Source organism: Silurus aristotelis, assembly GCF_946808225.1.
Source record: "Silurus aristotelis genome assembly, chromosome: 3".
NCBI lineage: Eukaryota > Metazoa > Chordata > Actinopteri > Siluriformes > Siluridae > Silurus > Silurus aristotelis.
Window position 1 is genome coordinate 21,926,614 of NC_139576.1, and position 24,812 is coordinate 21,951,425.

The following is a 24,812-nucleotide window of genomic DNA, read 5'->3' on the forward strand; positions in this document are numbered from 1 at the left end:
TATGAAATGTAACATTCTGCTATAATGTGCTCCTTAGGGCAGCACCCACCAGATAAATGAGTAGCAATCACCATTATTTCTTCTGGTCTGAATTCAGAGGTGTCACTGAACTGTCTACTTTAATCACCACCCTACCCTGCCAGCAGACACCCCCCCCAATCTCCCACACAAATTGCGTGTGTGCACAAAAATGCACAGAAAGACAGCTTTGTTCTGTTCTTATCCTAAACAAATATCATAAATGACAGAAAATTTGCATGGTTTTTTTTTTAACTGGGAAAATCAAACAGTAAATTCGAAACATATGTAATAGTACCCACTATACGATTGCATGGTGAATAAAGCAGCTCCCCTCTTTGTCTCTCTCTTTCTTTCTCCCCATGTGGTAAACAGGAGTTAAAGGTTGTCAGCAGTTGAGAGAAAAGACAGAGAGGCTTTTTTAATTGTTGGCATTCATTAAAGCAGCAGCTTCTTCTATTGCAACCAAACTGTCAAAAATGTTAGCCAGGGCTGCTAGAGGCTTTCTCTCCCTGCCATAATAGCACACACATCGTTAGCAGAGCGCAGTGCTTATGCTGTTATTTTACTCCATGAGCAGTTTGTGTACAAAAATCAATCCTGCTCAGGACAGATTTTCTCTGCTCCTACATAAAACCTATGTGCAAGCTCGCATTGACACTTATCCGCTTTTTTAAGTGTGTGAATGCGCCCAAATTCATACAACATTCTTGCATGTGCTTTGGGTTCAGCTTTCATAAACAAGAATAAAGCTATTGGCAGCAAAAGAACATTATATATATATATATATACACACACACACACACACACAAACACCCGTGTTTCCATCTTTGAAATAAATAACTGATATCTGAAAGAATATACAAAATCCAAAAATACCTTCCACAGACAGCGAATTGGTGTCTTGGCATAAATAAATACATAGCATCTAACCCAACAAGTTTTACTGCGTAGTCAATTTAATTCTGCATGCACTTGAACATATGACTGCAAGTGTACATAAAGTCTCTCTAATAAAGTCTATCGACTTGGCGGCCATCTTGGCACTACTCCCGGTAAGTTGTTCTCGATCACGCAAGACCAAGATCGTATCCATTTTATTAGAGAGACTCGTATTCCAGAAACAGATCAACAAGGCGATTTTTCAAACTTTATTTAGACACAAATGGTGTAAATTATGTGGCTTTTTTTTATCATGTATCCAAAAGAAAAAAGAAATCTGTAAATGCATCAGAATAAAAAAAGTTATATAACATATGCCTTCTTGTTACAGCTTCACCAACAATGCTATTAACTCTTTATTGGGCAGGTGGGATTTAGGTAATATAGTTGTCGTAGACCCACCCCCACATAAGAGACGTCGGGAAGCACAAGATCCCTTCTACCCAAATGGCACGGGAATATTTATTCCTCCCCCCCTTTAAATTCATATTTTAAGCAGTGTGCTGGGTCTATTTAAACTATCTCTGCTGGAACCTGTTCAAAACCTTTCTACTGTTTCAGTGTCATGTGTCATGTCTATTTTTTAGAATTTACTGTGATGTGCTTCACATAACACTATAAAAACAACATAAACGTCACAATTTTTTTTTCAACATGAGACAATGAGTAATTATTTCCAAACTTATATAATGCACAACACATTCAGCAAGACACAATCACATTAAAGTGTTAAGAGCTGTTGCATAGAAGTCTATAATGTGGCTTACACCATGGTGCAGACTCTGCAATTCAAGACACAGCAGCACAGCAAGGTATTACAGTTAGTGTGCTTAATGCTGTGGGAACTCTAGGCAAAAGTATTATATAGTAATGCCGTGTGATTTTTGTGTGTGTTAGGTCATCATCTTACCACTTTCGCTTGTTATGTTTGGTAATGAATCTGGAGGTGGGGCAGAGGAGCTGAGGGATGATTGAGAGTTGGTGGACGGTGGCAATCTCTCTCCAGACTCCATAACTGCAAAAGTTGCATACAACAAAAACAAAATCAACACATACATATCCAGAAAATAATATATCTACATGCAATTTATGAAAGTATAAAGAGCACAAATGTATCGTTACATCTGAATGTCCAGTTAACAGTTCAAGGTATGAGTTTTTTTGCACAATATTATTAATATAAGGCAGGAAAACATAACATAATTGCTCAATAGTACAATAATTTGTTCGTGTATTTAGTGTACCCGTTTAAAATGTATACGTGTTCAGCATGTGTGCAGAGCTCAAGTTTACAAGACGGCAAGAAGCATATACATGCACAGCAGGTCTTCCAGCTGACAGTGCAGAAGAACATAGAGCACTATAACAGTGCACAGATCATCAAACACCCCTTGGTGTTCTCTTACACACACACACACACACACACACACACACACACACACACACACACACACACACACACACACACACACACACACACACACACACACACACACACACACACACACACACACACACACACACACAATTAAGAAGATGGACAGATATTACTCTATGGAATATAAATACAATCATCTTTGCTTCTAATCAAACACACATGGGTTGAAGGTGTGTTACTATGCATTGTGTGTGCTCCATGTGTGTGGAACAACCAAATTGGCTGTAAAATCATTTGCACATTTTAATAGATTGCAAATTATAATTGAGCAAGACGGTGACACGCAGAGATGCTGACCGACAGAAATTTGTGATTTGCTTAGTACTGCACATTTAAAGCCAACATTGTTTTAATTCCCCCTGTTCATCTACCTTCAACATGAAATATTTAATGCACCATTTTCTCTTTGAAAAAGCTCCCTAATAAGAGTAATAAGCAGGTATGTCTTCAAACAGTTTGCATTGAGTGTGCTTTGATGTTTTTGTTCTCTACGAATAACATGAATAATTGAAAACCGTTTCATTACAAATTTGACTGCAATACACACTCACTGACCAGGAACAACTGCACATTTATACAGTTATCTGATCAACTTATCTCACAGCAATACAATTTATATATATATATATATATATATATATATATATATATATATATATATATATATATATATATATATATATATATATATATATATATATATATAAAAAAAAAAAAAAAAAAAAAAAAAAAAAAAAACCACCACCACAAAGGATACGGTTCAGTTTCAGTTCTCTCCGACTTTAGGTAAGCAACATTTCTGAGAGTGAAAATAACAAAATATTTTGGAACTGTGATAATTTGTCACAGGAATAATAGTAATAAATAGACCAACTAGTATTTCTGTAAATTTGACACTGAGGTCCTGCCCTTTTTTCTTTTTAAGCAAGTTAATAGTAATTTATCATCTCTTAAGTGTTGCTTGAAATAAGGTTATAGAGAAAAGATACCTTTAGTTTAGCTGTTTTATTCCCCCCAAGATGGAGCTAAATAGTGTAAATGGTACTAACTCTGTCTTTATCTCTTGTTTTCTTTGCTGTTTATGTGTTGTCTGGGAGTGTGTTAACAGATGGCTGACCATCAGCACGAAACATCAGTACTGAATCACACAAACTCTACTATTCACTCGTGCGCGTGCACACAGACAGAGAGACAGACAGGAGGTTCATTAACACATAAGGATAAATCCTTCTGAAACCTGAGATCTTCTGACCACTCTGTCACAAAAGCACCTCAACCACAACACCGCTGTCTAAACCCAGCAACATGACCAAGTCTCCTAAAACAATGGATTTACTGAGCACAAACTGCCAATCACACAGGTGGAACCAGACACAGCTGTGGGAGGGATGGATGAATAAAGACAAAAAAAAAAAATTGGTGGAATAAAAAAATAAAATACAGGCAGGCAGGCAAAGGAAGCTGCCACCGTCACAGCAGGCAGCAAACACTTGGGAGAAATCTGACAACATGCAATTTACAAAAGGAAAAGAGGGGGAATGATACAGAGTGGTGAATTATTTGCGAAGGGTCTTAGTTTCTATTTGTTCCAATGTCTATGTGTGAATGTATAGTTGCTCAGTCAGTCTTTAGAGATAGACAAAATGGTAGAAACACTTTCTCAAAATATAATATGCATTAATATAGATAAACATACATCAGCGCTTCCCACACATGCAGTAATTAAACATCTAATTCAGTATTACTGATTTTGCTGATAATTGTGGGATTGAATTTAAAAAAAAAATACAAACATTTTTCACTTATTATATGTATGACACAATTATAGCCTTAAACTGAAGTAAATTTATTTGTGGACTTTTGGCATCTTTAGTAATTCTCACCACCCCTGGTAGTTATTCAGGGCTAATAAAACCACACATAAATAATACACATAAGTGGTGTTTTGTTTCAATCAGTGGTTTTTTACTGTTACAACCTTTTTCACCTTTTTTTTTTTTTTTTTTTTTAGACAAAAACTATATATAGAATTGTAATCATGATTGACAGGGCTATAACATTTTAGACACAGTACAAGGCAGTTGCACCTCTGATTTGCTGTCATTGTGCTAGATTAACCTGTGACAAATTGAAGTAATCTGGATCAGTCATGTGTCCAGGAATTGTATTCAGCGCCTTAGGTTGAATGAATATTAATGAAGCTGGAAAACCATATTTAATATTTAAATTCATAAGAACAAATGATAAATAAATGCCCAAATAGTAAGTCCCCATGCAATGAAAAAAGAAGGTACAGAGAATGCAAAAATGCATTGCTCTGCTTTTTTACATAATAATGTCTTCCATCCGGATCAAACGGTAGTTAATCAGCTCCTCATACCACCCAGGTCATTAAGATAGATGAGATGTAAAAAGATAAAAAGATGTGAACAATTAAATAAAAAAGAGCAGCGCTGAAGAGTGCTCTTTACAGAAAACAATGGGCTTCAGATCTGTGTAAAAGCAGAAGCCAGAGTCTTCTTCCAACAATAGTGGTCTGATTTTCTGTTTTACCAAGGTGCTGATGAAATCACGTAATAGATGTGGGAGCTGAAAGAAATGGATATGCAGCACATGACAACGATATCTAAATTGAGAGCGTCTTTTTAATAAATCCTGGTGAACTTGTGTCATCGAAAAGACAGCTTTAACCTTAAACAAGGGGGGGGGGGGAAATCTAAAATGATAGAAACCATGCTTGCTTTATGCGTAATGACTTTTACAAAGATGCAACACTACCTTTAACTTGCATTAAAAGGTTTTTTTTTTTTTTTATGGGATTTTGACTGTGTACAAATTTACACAATATTTTTACAAAATTGTATTGAATAGAAAACTTATTCAGGAGGATTTTCACAAGGTTCATTTACTGTGCATTTTTTTTGCTATAAATACATCTCTGTACATAGAAAAGAGAGAAGTAGTTAATTAAAAAAGGAAAATGTATTTATATATATATATATATATATATATATATATATATATATATATATATATATATATATATATATATATATATATATATATATGTGTGTGTATGTGTGTATGTATGTATGTATATGTGTGACCAAAACGCACACGATTTAGAGGTGGAGGAATAAATAAAATGGTCAGTGTTTAGTGTAGTTGGCTCTAGTGAGGCAAAATCCCAGATATGCCACAATGGTTTTACAGCACACATAGCACATTAAGGGCATTTAGCACATTAACAAAAGTGTGCCATTTTGAACAATACCAGACACAAATTAAATGGTTGTCCACTTTTGAGAAGTCAATTACAGTTAAAATAAAGTTTCTAAGAGCTTTAGAGTCGCAATTAATAATTGTGTAAAATGCAGATCTTATCTTAAGTGTATAATACATTTTTTTTCTATCTTTAAAGATTCGTGTTCCGTGTTGTAGCAGTGAATGGTACCGGAGATTTAATTTCAGATTTTGAACAGATTTAGATCATTTTTTCTACACAATGTCTTACCAGTAAACATGGTAACCATAGATTTCAGGTAAGTTAATACGCTCAGCTATGAAATGCATTACTGCCATGAAGAAAGTGCTTGTTATGAGACAATAACAACTCATTACTTCTGCAAATGATACAAATGCTCATCTCTGCAATTTTTTACCCCTAAATTGTTTCAGAAATTGTTTCTCTACTTCTCGACTGAACATTGGCATGAAGATCTGCTGCCAATAATAAAATATGTAATATCCACATAAGGGCCATGAAACAGGAGCACAAACACTCAATTTCATTTTAATCAAAATCCATAAACAAACAATGCTACATCTTGAAAAAGATGAACAAACCCAGCATTAATACACACCATACACGGCTTAGTCAGGTATGTCAATACTGAGTTTTGACCATAAGGTAGAAAGGTGTTGAACATGGACGCTTGTTTCTAAATAAACAAGCCATGTTTGAGGTTGAAAACTGTGCTCCAAAAGTGTTGTGTTTTGAGAGATAAATAAAAGGGAATGAAGAGTTAAAAAGTCTGCGAAAGAAAAATAAGAGTAGACCTCCCCTAGCCATCTGACTTTTGGCATGATGAAATGCAAATGGGCATGACATGCAGTTAAAAAGGAAGGCAATAAAAGAAGACACCGCTGCAACAATAAAGAAATTCAAAACGCATGTAACAAAGGAAAGCTGTGTTGAAAGGAATTTGTGAAGTGGTAATGCAGTAAACCAGCATGTATGTATTCTTGGGTAATGTAGTTGGATTTTTAAATATTATTTTAAAATAATATTATATATTTTAGGAAACTGACATATTTGAGTGCCAAACAAACAATCCCTATGTGATATTTTCCACTATTTGACACAACAAACGAGCTGATCTCATCTACATATTTAAATAAAGGAATTACATTTTTTCCTCGAACAGCTTCTTCTTTTCTACCAGGTAATTTAAAGGTTACTGAGGACAATGTATTTTTATCCCTATCCATCTATCCATCCATCCATCCATCCATCCATCCATCTAAATGCAGAATACATACAGAAATTTTGAAAACCAGTCTTTCTGTAAATACAATCAAATTATATTTAGCATGAAAGCAAAATTATTTAATACAGACCAGAAGACACGTTTAGATTAAAAACCAAAATGTGAAGAAGTAGGAGAAAATGAAACAATTACTAACAATCCCTTGCATATGTTTCATATGAACACATACCACTCTGTATTCTTTCCATTTAATCATCCATAAAATGGTGGCTTTTGATGGATCACAAACACATCGTTATAGTTACACCACATGTGACATGGAAGGCATCTTGGTGTCAAAACTCTAAAATTCCCTAATTGTGAAATAGATACCACACAGTCAGCATGAACATTTTGTTCAAACAATAGCAGCAGCAATGCTATTAACCTAAAGCAACAATTACAACAAAGAGATACAGCTTTAGGGGCAAAAGCAAACTGGTCTTGTTTCAGATATTTAAGATTGCTCTCAATACAGAACCTAAACTATAATTAGCAATAAGGACATGTTCTCTACAAATTTGCAGAACACACAGTACGCTGTAAATTGTTAATCATATGCAATCAAATCATTTAGAAAAATTGTTGATTCTCAACAGCCATATCACATTATGCAAAAGAAATAAATAAATGCACGTTTGCAAATGCATGCAACAATAATGTGATATATGGTTAACGATGAGCAGAAGATCTTAACGTAACTGTGCACATAAATATGCTCTCTACATAAATCAGTCGGCATTCGTTTGCAGCCGGTAATTACATTAAATGGCACTTGTGACCTAAACATAACCCACACCCAAAAATGATTTTTGCAATAACGATTAGTGCAGCATTACTGCATGAGTGAGCGAACACAATAATTAAAAGAAAAAACATCACATTACTCTTTGCACCTTGAACATACTGTGCAACTAGGGATGCAGTCTTTTAATGTTGCACTACCCCTCCTACACTTTTATTATAAAATATCAGATATATATCAGGGTAACATTAAACATTTTTCCTATACCTCTTCCATCATATATGCAATGTGTGTTCCAATAATGAGAACTTCAGCCCCAGAAGAGAATCTACATAATCTACATAAGAATCTAAATAATCATTAAAAATGTTTCATCTACACTTAGAAAAGCACTCCAATGCCAAGAGGAAGTGGGGGGAATTAAGCAGCAAAATAAAGAAAAAAAAAAATTACATGATAATTTATGGCCACCCTCAAGGCTTAAACATGCATGTCTGCCACCTTTTTTTTTTTTTTTTTTTTTTTTTTTAAATCAAATGACATTGACAAGGCAACTCAGAAACGGTGATATTTTATATACTAGCAAGTGCAAATATTCTAAATGAACAAATAAATGTACAATTTGTGCAGATAATTCCAAAAGCATATACAGTAATGGATGTATTCATTTAACAAATATTAATTCATAACTAAACCAGTTAGTCGCCAAACCTGATCTTTTATTTCTGCGCACTGTGGAATGAAATTGAAGTAGCCTATGCTTGTAATCCACTTAGAATTTATACAGTGCCTTCCTCATTATTTACAAATCCAAGAAACTAATGATGGCTTAACAATATCTATAAAATAATTCAGCAATAACATCATCAAGAAACAAAATAGACATGACTAACATGAATCACGGATTATGCATGTTTGAAATCACAGCAAATTAGCTTTGGATTTCGTTTTTGTTTGTTTGTTTATTGGCACAGCACTGCGATCATTAAAATGTGATTTAAAATGTAAAGTAGGAGAGATCACATGTAAAGTAGGAGGTGATCTACAAAGATTGGGTTCTAACAGGACAATCTAATCCCAGAGATCTCGCTCATTGTGCCAGCTGAAGCTCTAATAAGTCAAACCAGACATTTTACATAGAAGGGTTAAAAGGAAATAAATGTTGCATAGCAACTCATTATAATGAACTAGGTTTCTCCAATCTTTAGGTAAAATATAAATCTCTATTTTAGCTGCCACAGCAAGGAAGATTTCATCTAAATAAAAAGTGTCACTATATGCAAAAGGTACATTTATCCGGTTTCATTTCAGGGTACAGTATCAAGTGTGGAGATGTTGTTTAGGTAGCATGAATGATGAACGGGTGAAACTCTGCCTTCTTCAGAATTACAGTGAGACACTTTATACACTCTTAAGGCATTTCTAGCAGGCAGTAAACATTCCTGACAGCTTACTGTAAAGTGCAAAAAAAGAAACCTAAACTTGACAGAAACCTGAAACCTACAGAAAGCTCATGGATTCTAATAGATTCCTCTCTAGCCCAGTATGCATCACACAGAACAACACCTGGAACACACAGTCTTCAAATGTGACAAGACTGCACACCTGCCAGAGACAGATGTTGAGTATAAATCAGATTTAACCTCTGCCATATACTGCAAAGCTCTGGTAGAACACATGCCCATGAAATATGCTGGTACAAAAAAGATCAGTGAAATCCTCAACCTCTGGAGAAAACCAGCTCAATTTAAAAACAAAGCTTTTTGTTTCATCATTTTGTTTACAAAATCATCTAAGTAGACATATCTTTAACTCACTGTATACCATTCATGAAGATATAGGGACTTGTAGAGCAGCAGGTATGCTGGGATACTCAAGTCAAGCTGGATAGCAATCACACACTTAATTTAGAGCGACTTCCTGTCTACCCATATGCCAGTTCTTTATGCTCCTATTGTAACATAGATAGTATTGTGTATGACTATTGCCTTTATAAATATGCATACTCATTTTCTTTCACACAGGCCATGAACACCTGCTTAAAAACACCTTTTAAAATCCTACCTGCATAATCCAAGTCTAGACTACACCCTGTTTCTAGCAAAGCTTCAGCAATACCAGGATTAATATTTTTAGCTGAAAAAGCATAGATACAGAAAAGAGCCTTTTAACTACAATTTATTGTTAATACATAATATAAGAAATAGTTACTAATATTAAAACACTACAAAAACCACAATTCTTACATCCACATTTGAAACCGGAGATATTGCAAATTGTCTTGTTTGAATTATAAATTATAAATACTGATACACTCAACCATATTCCTTGAGCAACATGCATTTAACCATACAGGACTGGAAAGCAGACGACTTCTTCCTCACGGACAATTAATCCTGACAGTTAATTAGCTTTAATAATTAAGTGAAAAAGCAATCCCACAAGAGGAACTAATATTGCATTTTATTTGTTTATGTTACACAAACATAAGCCAAATCAGTTACTAATTTCATAAGAACAAATAATTCTCATGTCATTTAAAAAAAACTTACATTTTAATGACAAATGTCAATAATAAAAACCTTTTTTTTTTTTTTTTTTTTTTTTAAAACCAGAAAGGAATTTACCCTTCTTTGTGAACATTGTTTAATGATAATTAAATAAATAACTTTCAAAATCAGGGTGTTCAAGACCGGGAGAAGAAGCCTCTATAACATGGAGATTGCTAGTTTTAATCCAGACAATGCCACGGCCATTTGTGACCAGAAATCCAAAACAGTCCATACTGTCAGTGAGAGAGAGGGAGGGGTGGCTTAATCTCTGCCCCATCAATCACAGCAACATTAGCAAATCATGGCTGCCTGCAAGCTCATGCATGTACAAGAAAGTGGACAGTGCTTTCTTCTGAATATGTGACACCATACATGATAAGTGAAAAGATGGTTGGCCTCATATATCTTGGGGGAAGCATGGGATCACCTTCACCCTTCTGGATTGGTATTTGCTATATGAGAGGAAAAATCTAACGGGTATACAGGAATTGGCCACAACTAAATCCAAAACCAACTTCATTCTTATCAGGGTCAAAATAGATCAGGAACCTTTCCCAGGAGCTGGGCAGGAGTCTAACATGTAGTACACACACAACTATGTACAATGTGGTGTAGTTCTTCACTTTTTTTTGTTTGGTGGTGGTGGTGGGGGCAACATTTTAAGGATCAAACCATGGACTCTGGAGCTTTGAGGCAGCAACCCTATTCACTTCACCACTTAATGATTATACATTATATCAATCTTGTTAAAAGGACCAAGTGATTTAAACCAAATTAATTAGCTGAAGTGTTACACAGGACAGGCCCTAAGCAAACCTTTCACAACAATTAGAATAAAAAACTAGGTCCTAATCCAAAACAATTACATTTGTGAAAGCCCAGTAAGAATTCCAGAAGAATTTCAATGGCTCTTGATGATAAAAGGGATGGCAAAAAAAAAAAAAATGAGCAACACAGTGTGTGCTCTCATACCAGACACACAGCAACAGTATGTCTGCATAAATCCTTCCAGACAGGCTCAACACCAAAGAGTAAGCAGGTGAAGCTGACAAACACACAAAATACACATAACAGGAATTTTCACTAAAATGGAAAACATGGAAACACACACACAAAGATGGCAAGTATTAGAAATTACAGATATGAGATCACTACCACCTTGTACTCCGTATGTGTATACCATAATCATGTATGGGGGGTGTTGGAGACACGCCATTTTGATCTTTCCACATTCCTTGAAAACAATGCAGGCAGAGTAATTGATCAAAGTGCACAAGCAAAATCGTCACACAGGCAGTAGAAGGTCACAGGCTGCCAGCGTAGATGGTCGGTGGGGGGAGAAAACAGCAGCCGCATTCCCTGGCTGCCATTTTTCTTCCCTGACAAAGACTCCATCTGCCACTGAGCCATTTGCAGCCGGCAAGTCAGAATATCAATGATTTCCAACCAAGTGTGCCTTCACCTTGATGTCACCTCTATCAGTGCAAGGAAGAGCTGACGGCACAGATATATTCTCCCTCACTCCCTCCCTCATCCAGCTAAGTGGCATTTACTCTGCTCCTTAAAAGGATGGCACTTTTATCAGCCCTGATATTAGTGAAGCCATTTTTTGATGTGCTTTATTAAGCTAGGTGAATTTTGCGGTACATGATTCAGCTGCAGGCTATGCGTGCATTTAAAGCATTTTCTTAAGTGCAGGATGTGGCCTTTGTGCATTTTAGTAGGTTTTAGGCCAGAGTCAGAATGGAGCAAAGAGGATGTCTTGGCTTTTGCACTGGCGGTGCAGACAGGCAGATGGGCATAACAACCAAACAACTCGGAATTTAGTTTCCGTTCTCAACATATGCACACTGAAAAGACAGAAAAAAAAAAAGATGGTCTTTCAGACTATGCTCACACAAGTCTCATACCGAGTCACAAGACACAAACTATCCTGAAACACTACCTTTTGGTTCCTTTTTAAATAAAGATAAAAGAAAACATTCAACAAATTCCCCCCATAAAAAAGCTTTTCATTTATTAGACCAGCCACACACACACCTTGAACTTACTTTATTGGAGAACACTGGCCCTGACACGAGAATTACATCAGATTCTACTGAGAAGTAGTCACGTTTCTTTCTGATTTATTGTGAGTAAATTAACATAAGGGTGCACAGCTTGGTATCTTATTACCCAGTCAGTAATTAGTGCCCTGAGGCCTGCAGTCAAACCCTCCATCCCACTCTTCATCAAAAAAAAGGACCAACACCAAACTAAAGAGATTATCCAGAAGGATCAGGAAAGTCCCTACTATAGCACAAAGCCTTTTCAGACACGTTTGCTTCACAGCACAATATTAACAAATGCATTCTGGGATCCTACAGTTTTATCAACATTACTAATACAACTACCCCACATAAGCAATAGGGGGTTAAACATAGGCTAGCCCCCATTGCTCTAATAGTGGAGTCTGAAGTGTCTATGAATTCTTAATTTTTTTTTATTGTCTTTAAAATAATGCGTTACACTAATTTGCTTCTAATAAAATAATAATTTCTGATGCCATTTTTATTTTAAAACTCTGTTGAATATACAAAACATTTTACAAGATGGATGCAGGTTTGGGAATTAATACAAATAAATATATATGTCCTAATTACTATAATACATAAATATAAATAATACCCATTTGACTAATGTGCTATTTTTTGCATAATTGGATAATACACAAATAATCTTGTGGTTAATAAAACCAAATGTTAAAGTTTTAAAACATTAAAAACTTCACTGCATGCTAAGCAAATGCTACAAAAAAAAAAAACTGCACACTCTTAGAGGTCATTTCTTTTTTTTGTGTTTATCACAGTCTCATTAGACGCTAACAGGGATTAGGTTCAATGGAGCAGCAGGCTTGGAGTTACCCTCTACTCTCCAAAGAAAAGACAAAGCGAAAGAGAGAAAGAGCCCCAGAGACACTAAAAGACAAAGAGATGAGGGGGGGAAGAGTGAGGCACAGAGGATAGATGGAGAGTGACGAGTACATGTTGGGAGGATGTCCCCAAACAGACAGGGGTGTTCATAGACAGCATGTTAGTGAGATGAACCACTGCTGGCTGTGTGAGAGTGGGTGTACAAACTCCACTGTACAAAACAGACAAGTATTGTAAGACTTTACTTCAGTGATGTCTGACTCGAGGTACTTTTATCATTCTGTCCTATTTATCCCCACTGATTCATTCATACCATATAAAGCACTGTGGAGTCGATTTCCTTTAATCACCTATAAATCAGCTCTGTCATTACACCCAGCTGTGATTCATATCACAGGTGTACATCAATAAAATATTTTAATGTGCTTTTTCAAACACATCATCATTTCTATAGTAACAGTTAATTCACAGAGACTTGCATGGCAAGGGTTAATCTAAGGATAGAGAACAAATGATTGTAAAATGTTATGTAACAAATGTAAAAAGCCTAGAATTATTGATGTGCTGAAGCTTTATGTTTGGAAATGTTTAACATTTATAAAAGGAGTTTTGAGTGTCAGCACTCAAGGGACGATTTCCTCGGAGGGAACCTCGTAAGACAAAGAAACCATGCTTTCCGGTTTCTCTGTAAAATGTCCTGATGTGTTTTGTCTTATTAACTTCCAGAGAAAGAACAGCAAGGCTGCTGAGTGGATAATTGTTTATCAGTTCATCAGCTATATTATCCAATGGCTTTAACATAGAAAGCAGGCTCTAACTTGCTTCAAGGATGTTGCACACCATTAAATGTAACTATGAACTATGAATACAATGTGACATTTTTATTAAATGGAAAAAATAATAATAGTTGGCTTTAAACTGCCATAGTATTGGAAGAATAAAACACTTTGAAATAGACTCATCAACAATAAACAGTAGCTTCATTCAATATAATTTTCTTTTAACAGCACACCTGGACGTGCTTCTTCCCTATACAATAAGGTTTAATTCAGTGTTTAATAAGGGAAAACGCTCATTGCTACAGGACAGTGGGGTCGATCGGCCCAATCAGAGTTTGGTCAGAGCCCCTGTTTAATCTAGACATCACAATGACAAAGTGCACCTCTTCAGCACCTTGGACTGCCCTAAAAGCTTTATGGATGAAGAGACCCCGTCTCCCCCACACGACATCTTCGATGAAGAGACTCTACCAATTCTATGAGCCATTACATCTCTTCTCAGTATGATACTACTGGAAAGAGAGAATGGGGGATGAGCTGGGTTCGCTTTTAATCAGCATTTAGAAGCATCCTAAAGATTACCTTGTGTACCAGACTAGAGAGATTAAATGTATCTATTCATAGGGAGCAGTTGATGGAAGCCTGTAATGGAAGTGTACAAGCGTGTGTGTGTGTGTATATATATATATATATATATATATATATATATATATATATATATATATATATATTATTGTGTGCATGTGTGGAAAGCAGAAGAAAAATTACGGAAATTAGGGGTGTCAAAAAAAGAGACAAAGACAAAAAAAAAGAAAAAGAAATGACAAAAAAAATAAATAAAAAAAAACCCTGCCAAGCTGACGCAATACACTTTAAAAAGTGCGCCTGTGTGTTGCCACCCGCTGTTTTTGACCTTCTGGATGTGTTTTAATCTTTTCACACGTTCAGGAAATATTATGTGTTTTGCATTAAAAGCACTGTGCTCTGCCAATCTAATGAAGCTTCAGCTCAGATCAGTACAAGCACATTTATAAATAGGTTTAGACAATGCCATCCATGTCACACAGACAAACAGCTGCCTTATTCTGTCTCTATGTTAGACTTTACACATTAGACTTTACCTTCAATAACAGCGTTTTCCTTCATGAGATAAATCATGAGCTGGAGCAACGTGAAATTAGCTGAGATAATGACAATCCCTAATCAGTTACCTTTTTGCTTCCTGTCTCTCTCACCTTCTCTTCTCTCCAAGCAGGAAGCTGCTCTATTTACAACCATTATATTACACATGACACTTGTGGCAGCAACCTGCTAATAAACTAGGCTCAGTGTGCGACACACACCTACAAAATATACACACACAAAGATGCACACCTTCAGACTTCAGGCTGTGTGAAACAGTAAAGGCTGCGCCACTAACTAAAAGCACACAGAAATATTTTAAACAGAAGGATTAAATGCAAGCCCTCCCAAAAAGCACAAAAACAGGATAGGTCAGGTTTAACCTACTTCCACAACATGCACGCACGCACATAATGGATACGACCGGTTTAACGTACTGCTGATCACCAACTTTGATACAAACTGATGAGGAAAACACTGATGACTAACCTCCTTTCATGCATAGTGTACACACTTAATTTAAGTAAATTAAAAGCTGTTTTCAGAATAGTATAAGATATAAGCGCCTCCAATCTGGTGGCCACCATCTTAGTTTAGTATAAAACCTTTAATTTAACATAAATCATTCATTTTCTCAATTTCTTTTGGCATTGTCAAAGCAGCGTGTCTCTGGTAAAATCTTTACAAGCAAATTCTACACAAAATATTTGTACACGCATTTAATATTTGAAGTATTTTTAGGCCAAAATCCACCGAGTGACCTTTTATAATTATAGTCATTATTATTGCATAAATATGTATAACTGTGACATTTGCAATAGGACTAACATACAGAATCTGTGTCAATGTTAAAAAAATATTGCTGTGTTTCTTTTAAATATTTCTATTCTGCATTAAAGGATTTATTACTGAATCAGTCACCCAGCTACTGCTGAAAGTGCAGGACTACACTCAAAATCGCTCACCCAATTACTACCTTTTGCTTGGCTACATTTAAATACAGCAATGTTGTGCTGTCTCCATCAAGTCCTAATCTCTCAAGTCAAAAGTAAAAACATGACAAAAACAGATCCTGAGAATTGCCAGATTGGGATTGCATTAATGCACCATCTTGCAATTCAATTGAGAAAATCAACTAAATAAGAGTAGGAAAAACAGATAATACACCACAGAACAATATCTTTTTTTTAAGGGCACGTTCTGTGCTTAACCAGCACCGGTTGTCTCTACTGTAGCACGTTTGTTTACCAGTGGAGAACAAAATCAGCAACACAAAGAAATGCATCATGTAGTCACTTACTGTTTAAGAAGTACTGTTTAGTGAAATTCAGTGCAGGGGCATGAGTAATTCACAACCTGCAAAACACACACAGACACTCAATTATCAACAAAATCATCTCATTCTCATGCATTTCATCCACCCTGAAGGAGCGAAAAGATCAGAGCACACTGAAATTAACCATCTCAGAGTAAAATAGATCTTTTATTATAAATGAGATAATAAGATGATAGTTAAGATAATAGCCTTGGAAAGATAGTATATACAAATATACAGCCACACACAAGAACAATTTCCTTTTTTTTGTTTTTTTGTTTTAAACAGTTCTAGAAAAACATTCATCCCATTACTCCGAGTAACTGGTTCATTTCTAGAAGAGGGGAAACATGCTCAATTCTCACACTTATGATTATTAGAATAGCACAATGCGATAACATTTCATTGTTGCCAGGGCTTTCTGGACACTGATCGAACCTGTTCGAAGATTAAAGCACATCTTCAGCGCTGAATACCCACTGAGAGAATAATTTTGTTTCCTCCTCAGCTTTCTTCAACTCTAGATGAGGGAGGAGGTTATCAGCATGACTGCCAGCTTGCCCTCCTCTTCTGACACATTGTGGTGAGCCAGCAGCTTTGCCTTATTTTCATTAAACACGGATCCATCTGGGTGTGCTTCCGCACTGCTGGGGTGTATTTATACCCTCCCGTGAGCACCATTACACCTTATTTACACACACACAGACGCTACCTATAGTAGCTGTAGGTATCGCACAATGTGCTATTTTTGGTTGCTCTAACACTAATGGCTTAGTTGTGACACTGTCTTTACTCAGAGCACACTGCTGATTAGAAACCGTACCAGGCTACGATAAGGAACACAAACCGAATTGCTAATCTATAATCAAATAAAAAAATAAAAAAAACAGTTCTTCTAATCTACATTTCATGTGTACAACCCTTGAATTATAACCATTAAGCCTCCACATTACTTGGTGAATCACAATTAATTTATTTACTTTAACTCGACATTTACAAATTACCGGTTATGATACAAAAGCACATAATTACAGCTGCAAGAGCACTGACTGAAACATCTATCTACTCGAATGAATGAGACCCAGTAATCTCAATCTGTTTTATTCATTGGTTTTTTCCTTTTTGAAATTCAGCATTTTGTTGTTCTCAATCCTTAACAACGGCAGGCTGCACTTTAGGTCAGGATGCTCATAACACACACAAAAAAGTATGATTTGTTATAAGGATCATTTGCTCTACCGAGTGATAGCCCAAGAAGCATTTAAAGTGTAATGTATCGCTTCCGAAAAATCGGTGATGCTAGCACTCACTTGCAGCTTGCTTTATTTAGGTCTAAGTGCGTGCCCTGTTTCAGCGAGCCACGCAAGGCTGGAGGTGCTCAGGAGATTCCCATCAAAGCACAACAACCAGCAGAAGCACATCAATACAAGCCTCAATAAAGAACAGAGGAAACATCTCCCATTAAAATGCTCTTCTACACGACAGCCCTTTCCTGCCAGTTCAACAAGGCTATTCTACAAAGAGTGAGAATGAAATAATGCAGGAGTCTTATTTCTGTTCTGTTCAGCCGTTTCACTGCCGTGGGGGGGAGCACAGAAGGTCAATGCTAGGCCTCTGACTAAAAGGTCTTTGAAGTGTCAGACAGGCAGTGATGGCTCATGTTACACCCGTAGGATTCAATAGATCATTTAAGGTGAGGGATTCCAATGTGGGCCCTGAAGTATATTACATTTGAATGTTTTATTTTTTTTTTATTTAATATACCGAATTCGACTAATCAGATGGGTGCATTAAAGCAGGAACAAACACTAAGGAACGTGTGATTTAAGGGAAGGATTACAACCGCCATAATCACTATTTAAATATTTCACATTCATTTGGATTTATGAAACATATTTATACAGTTTATTCACAATGAACTCTCTCTCTGTTGGAAAACAGTATGGTTAGAAATTGCACTTTGTAACCATCCAGCAGTGTCACTTGCCATTTATTCACAGTCATCTCTCCATCGATGGATGATGTGAAAGGTGTACAGCACAACATAGACTCCGGTCAGCCATTAAACGCTTAAAAACTTCATTATGTTACTAAAAAAAAACAACTGCGTGTAGAGCATGCACTCTACATTCCTCATATGAGCCAAGTTTTTCTGCTCACTGCCCCACACTCATTCAAGGACAGACTTTCTGCATACCCTTTCTCACGTTTTATGTTGTAGGGGGGAATCACTTGTCTGCAGCAGCAGCAGCAGCTGCACACACAGCTAAAATGAAGACGCTCTGTGGCAGCTGTGACCAAATTTTAAATGCAGAGAGATCAATAAATAAGACAGGGCCTGCTTGCAGTAGTGTGTGTGTGTGTGTGTGCACACACGTGTGTGTGGGTTTATGATAACTAGTGAGAAGCAGGGCTTCCAATGAAAGCAGCTGTCCCTTGGCTATGAATATGCAAGACCTTACTCAACACACTCCTTTTTTTTTTCCCTCTCCCCAGTCAGTTCTTGTGAGTACAGCGCACACTCTTCCGCTCCAGGGTGCTAATGGAGGGTAGCAGACGGGCAAGCAGCCCAAACTACTGGCATTTCAAACATCACGGCCATTTACACAGTAGGAGGTCTTCATCAGAGCTTCAGCTCCCAAAAATACAAGACAATCAAAAGATGATTGATAGAGAGATAGATAGAGAGATAAACATAATACATTCATTTTTTTTTAAAAAAAGGGTTAAAAAATGAAGACTCTGATTAATGAAAACATGTTTTCATAATTACTAGCAGTTAATCATCTAATAATCACTTTTTTATAATCCACCCCACGAAGGAAGAAATGAACAAAGGAAATATATAATGCAACACAACACATCACCCTCTGCCCTCTGTTTTATGATCCCTGATCAAGATGGCTATGACTCATTCATCAAAGATCAGGATATCTATATAGAAACTATCATGTTTCCTTTTAAAAGCCCACATTCATGCTCAAAGGAAATGCCCCAGGATCCGACTGAATTGTTCTTATTGCTAGTAATTGCCATTCATTAGTTTGTGTGGTCATGGTAAAAAAAAAAAAATTTTAAAGAAAGAAAAAACTGCAAATATTCAAAACCAGATGATGGCTGACCTGAACATGGTGATCAGCACACGACAATGTTTAAAAAAAGGTTGATGAGCCGTAGCTTAAATACGGAACAGGTTTTATTCCACATTTTAAAAAAAAAACTAGCCTCACCAAAGCAGTTCTCTGTGTGTAGCATTAGGAGGTCACAGTGACCCTGGGACTGCACCATGGTGTTATTTTTCATAATCTTAAATAACCAAGCGCAGTCCTTGGATTTGCAGGAGAGCATTAGTGCTTCCTTATGCAGAAAGCATTCTCAATAAAGACGTTGTTGAATAAATATGAGGTAATGTGATGACCTTTCAAGCTGTGCATCTTGTTGCTTCATCGGCATTTAAAACGCCCATCTGCACCACGGGCCTGGTAGGTGCTTTAGGTTGTGTAAATAATAAACTAGATTCCAAAGTGAGTCTTTATCGCTGTGTGTTTAACTAACAGTCAATTACTTCTACTTTGTGCTGTCGGATTCTTGATTCAGACTGGTCAGGAGGTGATTAACTGTCAATAACAGCAGCTCTGACTGTAATTCCCTCTGCATTTCAAAACTGCATGTTGATATGAATGTGCTCCCATAAAGCAGCAGCTAATTCACAGGGACCTGTAGATACTCGACAGGGTAATAATAAATTGTTGACTTGGTGAGAATCTGAAGAGATGTTTATTTAACATTTATTGGAGGGTCCAATATCAGTATGTATTTTTTATGTTTGGACTTTTTTTTTTTTTTTTTTTTTTTAACCAGTATCAGGACAAACTTTTTTTATACATCTTGAATATCTTGGTCACTTTAAGAGAACGTGAAGCAAAAAAAAAAAAAACAGTTTATAGTGGCTTTAATTAAAGTGGTAACAAGAACTCACTTGTCTCACAAATGTTCAACATGATCACATGAAACACAAACAATCTTTGCTAAATTCCTGTGAGAGGTGTAGAATACTCCAGGATGTGTTGCAATTGCAAAATCAAATTTGGGATAGTAACAGCTATGCGATATAAATTATGCTTCCCGGTCTTCGATTCTATTCTACCACATGGCCCATTAAGTTCTCTTATAAAACAGGGAAAACTACTGACTACAAAAATTGACCCAATTTTTCCATGATGCTGCAAAAAAATTATAATAATTGCTAAAAAGTTGCACAGAGTAAAAGAAATTTCCCGTTGGTTGATCTCGTTGTTTATGATGTGTCCTATAGAACAAAACCTTAAACATCCCTAAACTTTAAACTACATGCTTATTGCTGTATGTTGATATCAAAATCTAATTTGTCTGGAAAACCACTGCATAGTTTCCTTGGGAAACATCTGAACCACAAAACAAGCCCTGACAACTCTGCTCTCCTCGCCTTCGCTCTCTTCAGCTGAGATACAACAAGTATATCAAAACCTCCTTTCTGTGTTCAGCTGCTGGACCACAAAAAGCAACAATGGCCATTTGTTTGCACTACAAACTGAGAGAGGGAGCGTGTGTGCGTGTGCCTTGGTGAGGGAGCAAGCCTCTGAATAAGAAAAAAAAAGGCAGGGGGAGGTTGCAATTCATTTCCACTAATGGTTTCCAAGCATCTCCACAGAATCAAGCAGCTGTCAAGTGAATGCATCAGAGTGGCGAGCTGCATTTCCCAGAAGAGGCTAGCAGCACAGCAGAACGCTCAGCAGAACAGATGCTTCATTCCTTATATTAGCCTCTCCGTACAAAACAAACAGCAAACAATAGAGCTGTGGATGGGGCCACAAACTACATAACAGTTTGGCCAAGAAAGATTCAGTGTTAAATAAAACACTACTATATTTATATACGATGTAGTTAAAGTGTGATCAGCTGTGTCAGTAGACTGGCATTTTTTGAGTAACACGAGTTATGCAATTTGCAGAGGAGCACAAAGGTTCTGAGCTGTGTCCATTGATAAGAAATACCCTCTTCACCAGAGAAAGACCTGGGGCATTTACAACTCCAGCCTCAGTCACGTGCATGAATGCCTGTTAGTGCAGGCTGAAAAGATTCAGGGAAATTAAGCCTGTTTCAAGGCTCAGTGTCAGATCAACCAGCATATCACAATGGCCGCTTGAAAAAGAATACGACATATAATCCTCTCATTTTTTTTATAACTCGACAATTCAGTAGATATATATATATATACACACACACACACACATATACATATAATATTTAATTATTTCTCAGCAGATCTATTTATTTAGGTGATGCCTGTTGCAATCTGTTTCGCAATGGAACCAGGGCCAAGAAAACACAAGTAGCAACAGACAGAACAAGTAAATGGCTTGTTTAAACGCCTCACCCCTCCTCCCAACCTTGTGGATCTCACAGAATCCATCTCCATTCAAGCACGCAGTAATCACAACCTTGTTGGCCATGTAACACGGCCGATCACGTACAACACGCTTCTTATCTCATACTTAAGGTCCCATATAAAAAATTCAACGCGAGTAAAGTTTGCCGTTCGAAAGTTAAGAGCAGAAGGACTACTTTGTCCGTCTTCTGCTCAAAATGAGAATTTAAATCCCTAAAAAGCCATTTTGTTATGAAATCCTAAGCACCTTCACGGTCATGCTAATTAGATGGAGTCATGAAGTGAGCACTAGAAACCGTAAGTAGATCAAAAGCAGAAAACTACAACAATCAGGGTGAGGATCAGTTTATATCAAGCAAAGGAAACGTTATTAAATCTATCCCAAATCAGCACACAGTCCTGTGGTGTCTTCACAGGGTGCAATCACTAAACTTCTCTTCTGTGAATGATTAAAAAAAGGGAAAATACAATATTCAGTGTTACTAGTCAAGCAAGGGGAACGTCTCCTAGAGAAGCATTCCTAATATGGGTGGAATAATAACTGTAAAGATGTTCACTACTAATGTTCACCAAACAAACAAACTCTCAATCCATAAACACATCACCACTGCTTTTAGATTCTCACTTAATAGTTAGACTGGGAGGAAACATTCATTATAATTAAATAATGAACTCATGTAAATAAACAGACACAAAATGACGCCAAACATGAATTTCCTTCTGAACCCTGAAAACGTTACATTTGAACTCATGTACATCTGAACTCTTGTGTTCGTAACAAAACTGTTGACAAACAAACAAAGCAGCACAAAAACTTCTCAAATACATTTTGTTTGTTTGTTTGTTTGGTCTTGTTCCCTACACGCTTTTAAACACGACGACTTCTTTTCTTGCTCAGTTGTTACCGAAACCACATGAATGAAATCTGGAGTTGAGACAAAAGAGGTGAGTGGCGCTGCTGAGATTAGCCTGGTGTGTTAGCCTGCGCACTTCTATACCAATTCAACTATTACAATTAAAACCACAAACAGAGTTTAATAAGTTTTATAAGGAAAAAGATTGTGGCTCCTATATTGTTATCAGGTCCCAGCTTTAATCTTTATTTTTTTTTAAAAATCTAGAAGTCATGATATCTATAAACAATTAGACTTATATTATATATATTATATTCTATATAATATGAAACGTGTAAATAATATATGTGTGTTAGCAGTAAGAGCCGAATCAGTCAAACACGGCACCTGGAACAGCACTAGTTTCTATACAGAGTGAAACACAGCGCTACCAAAGCTTGGGAGAAGCGGAAATGTGTTTCTTAAAGAAAAGAAAAAAAAAAATTACAAGATTGTTTTAATTGTATAATAAAAAAAACCTCACCTTTTGATTTTCTTTTCAACGTCTCGGCTCTTGTGTGTAAACCGCAGCTTCCAGAGTCTTTACACTGATCTGTGTTTCTTCCTGATTTATGAAAAGCGACGCGCCAGTGAGCAGATGTCAGAGCCTGAGAGTGGAGCAGTGCTGTTGTCTTTGCGTGTGAGTGTGTGTGTGTGTGTGTGTTAGAGAGATAGAGAGACTACTCTGTGTGTGTGTGTGTGCTGATCTCTCACTGTGTTCACTTCTGCTCCGTTTCAGCCAACCGCCGTGACGTCACGCTTTCCCGTCTGAACGCCTGCGTTTATTCACCATACAACTCCCTAAACTTCCAGCATAACAGGTTGCACACAGTCTCATCTCCCCTATCTGCCAAGTCATGCCGTTTAATAAGTAATTGTATAGAAGGAAAGAGTCAGCATTACTCATCTACTCATATATCCATTGTCCTTACTATTGTTCCTCCTATATGGATCATGCAACAAATAAAGGCTGACAGAATAATACTTCAGCATTTATAATGCATCATTTGAATGTTCGGTATACAGTCTTGCTTTAACACTACCATTTTTTTTAGCTTTAGGTAGATCTTTATTGCTTTTGATATTGTAATTAAATGCTGCCCAGTGCACAGAATGAACATCAAATCCATTAAAAGTAACCAACAGAAAATAAGCTACGCCTTTTCAATGCTGATAGTCTCAAAAACTGATCTGAGGAGGAGCATAGAACTCCTGGCAACGTCTCGATAAATGTCAAGTAAAACAAGCAAAGATGGCCGGAGACAATAGAGTGGAGGATCGTGAAGCTACACAGAGATTAAGTAGCATTAGGATCATCTTTAAAAGTGTTATACTTATTAGAAAATGTTTTTCTTTCGGAGTAGAAGATACAACTATCTGAAGTTATACAGTGGCACCAAAACACTTTGCAATACAGAGATTTAGATGAAAACATTAAGGTGTTTGGAACTATTTTTTTTTTTTTGTAGATCATAATGAATGAGCATGTGTAAAATATAACACAGTACATGTTCTAAAGGTTTCTTTATTTTCCCAATGCAAAACAGAATTTTTATTGTGCCCAGAATAATGAAAATATAATAGTTTACCGGCTTGTTGCGCACAGGACTTTAGGAATTGGTATTGTGTAAAATCTCCCTTCTTGCTTGTGGAACATAAGATGGTCATCTGTTGTGGATCTGAAATACTGACTGTAGTACTAAGTGGATTCCCTTTGCCACGTACACCTCTGCCATGGTTAGTTCTTTGAACTTCCTTTCAAGCTGAAATATATGGAGAAAAGTATTTGTTATACTGTAAACATGTTTATACTTACTAAGACAAAAGGCTGACTGTCGCATTCATTGTCCTAAAGACATTTTTGTTATGCAAATGGAGTCCTGAAACTTGGTGACCAGTTTTGAATCTGTGGGTTGGACAGGGCAGGGAGTGACAAGAGGCGAGTGAGAAGAAGTTTGAGAACTGTGAAATAGTATGAAGATAATACTGACATGTTGTCCATATACATTCCTTACATAAAAAATCAGAGGTATATGGACTACTATATTTTTAACCCTGAGGTGACAACATGAAATGTAAAGAATGCAGTGAAATCTCAAGCTTAATAAAAAATGTGGAGCGCTTATGGGAATTCCTGTA

General features: G+C 36.6%; 1 protein-coding gene across 10 annotated transcripts in view; it reads right to left on the reverse strand.

Annotated features, from left to right (window-relative positions):
• Nucleotides 1–23,438, reverse strand: part of baz2bb (bromodomain adjacent to zinc finger domain, 2Bb) — a 51,013-nt gene extending 27,575 nt beyond the window's left edge. For 7 of the 10 annotated variants that reach the window (XM_083537968.1, XM_083537967.1, XM_083537966.1 and 4 more), the window contains exons 1-3: nt 23,158–23,417; nt 16,338–16,393; nt 1,871–1,975 (exon numbers count right to left, since the gene is read on the reverse strand). In XM_083537968.1, the coding sequence (XP_083394094.1) occupies nt 1,871–1,973 (103 nt within the window). In that variant the 5' untranslated portion in view covers nt 1,974–1,975; nt 16,338–16,393; nt 23,158–23,417. Of the gene's footprint in view, nt 1–1,870; nt 1,976–16,337; nt 16,394–23,157 lie in introns of all 10 variants that reach the window. The other 3 variants (XM_083537962.1, XM_083537965.1, XM_083537963.1) reach the window with 3 other exon arrangements.
• Between the last annotated feature and the right edge of the window lie 1,374 nt (nt 23,439–24,812).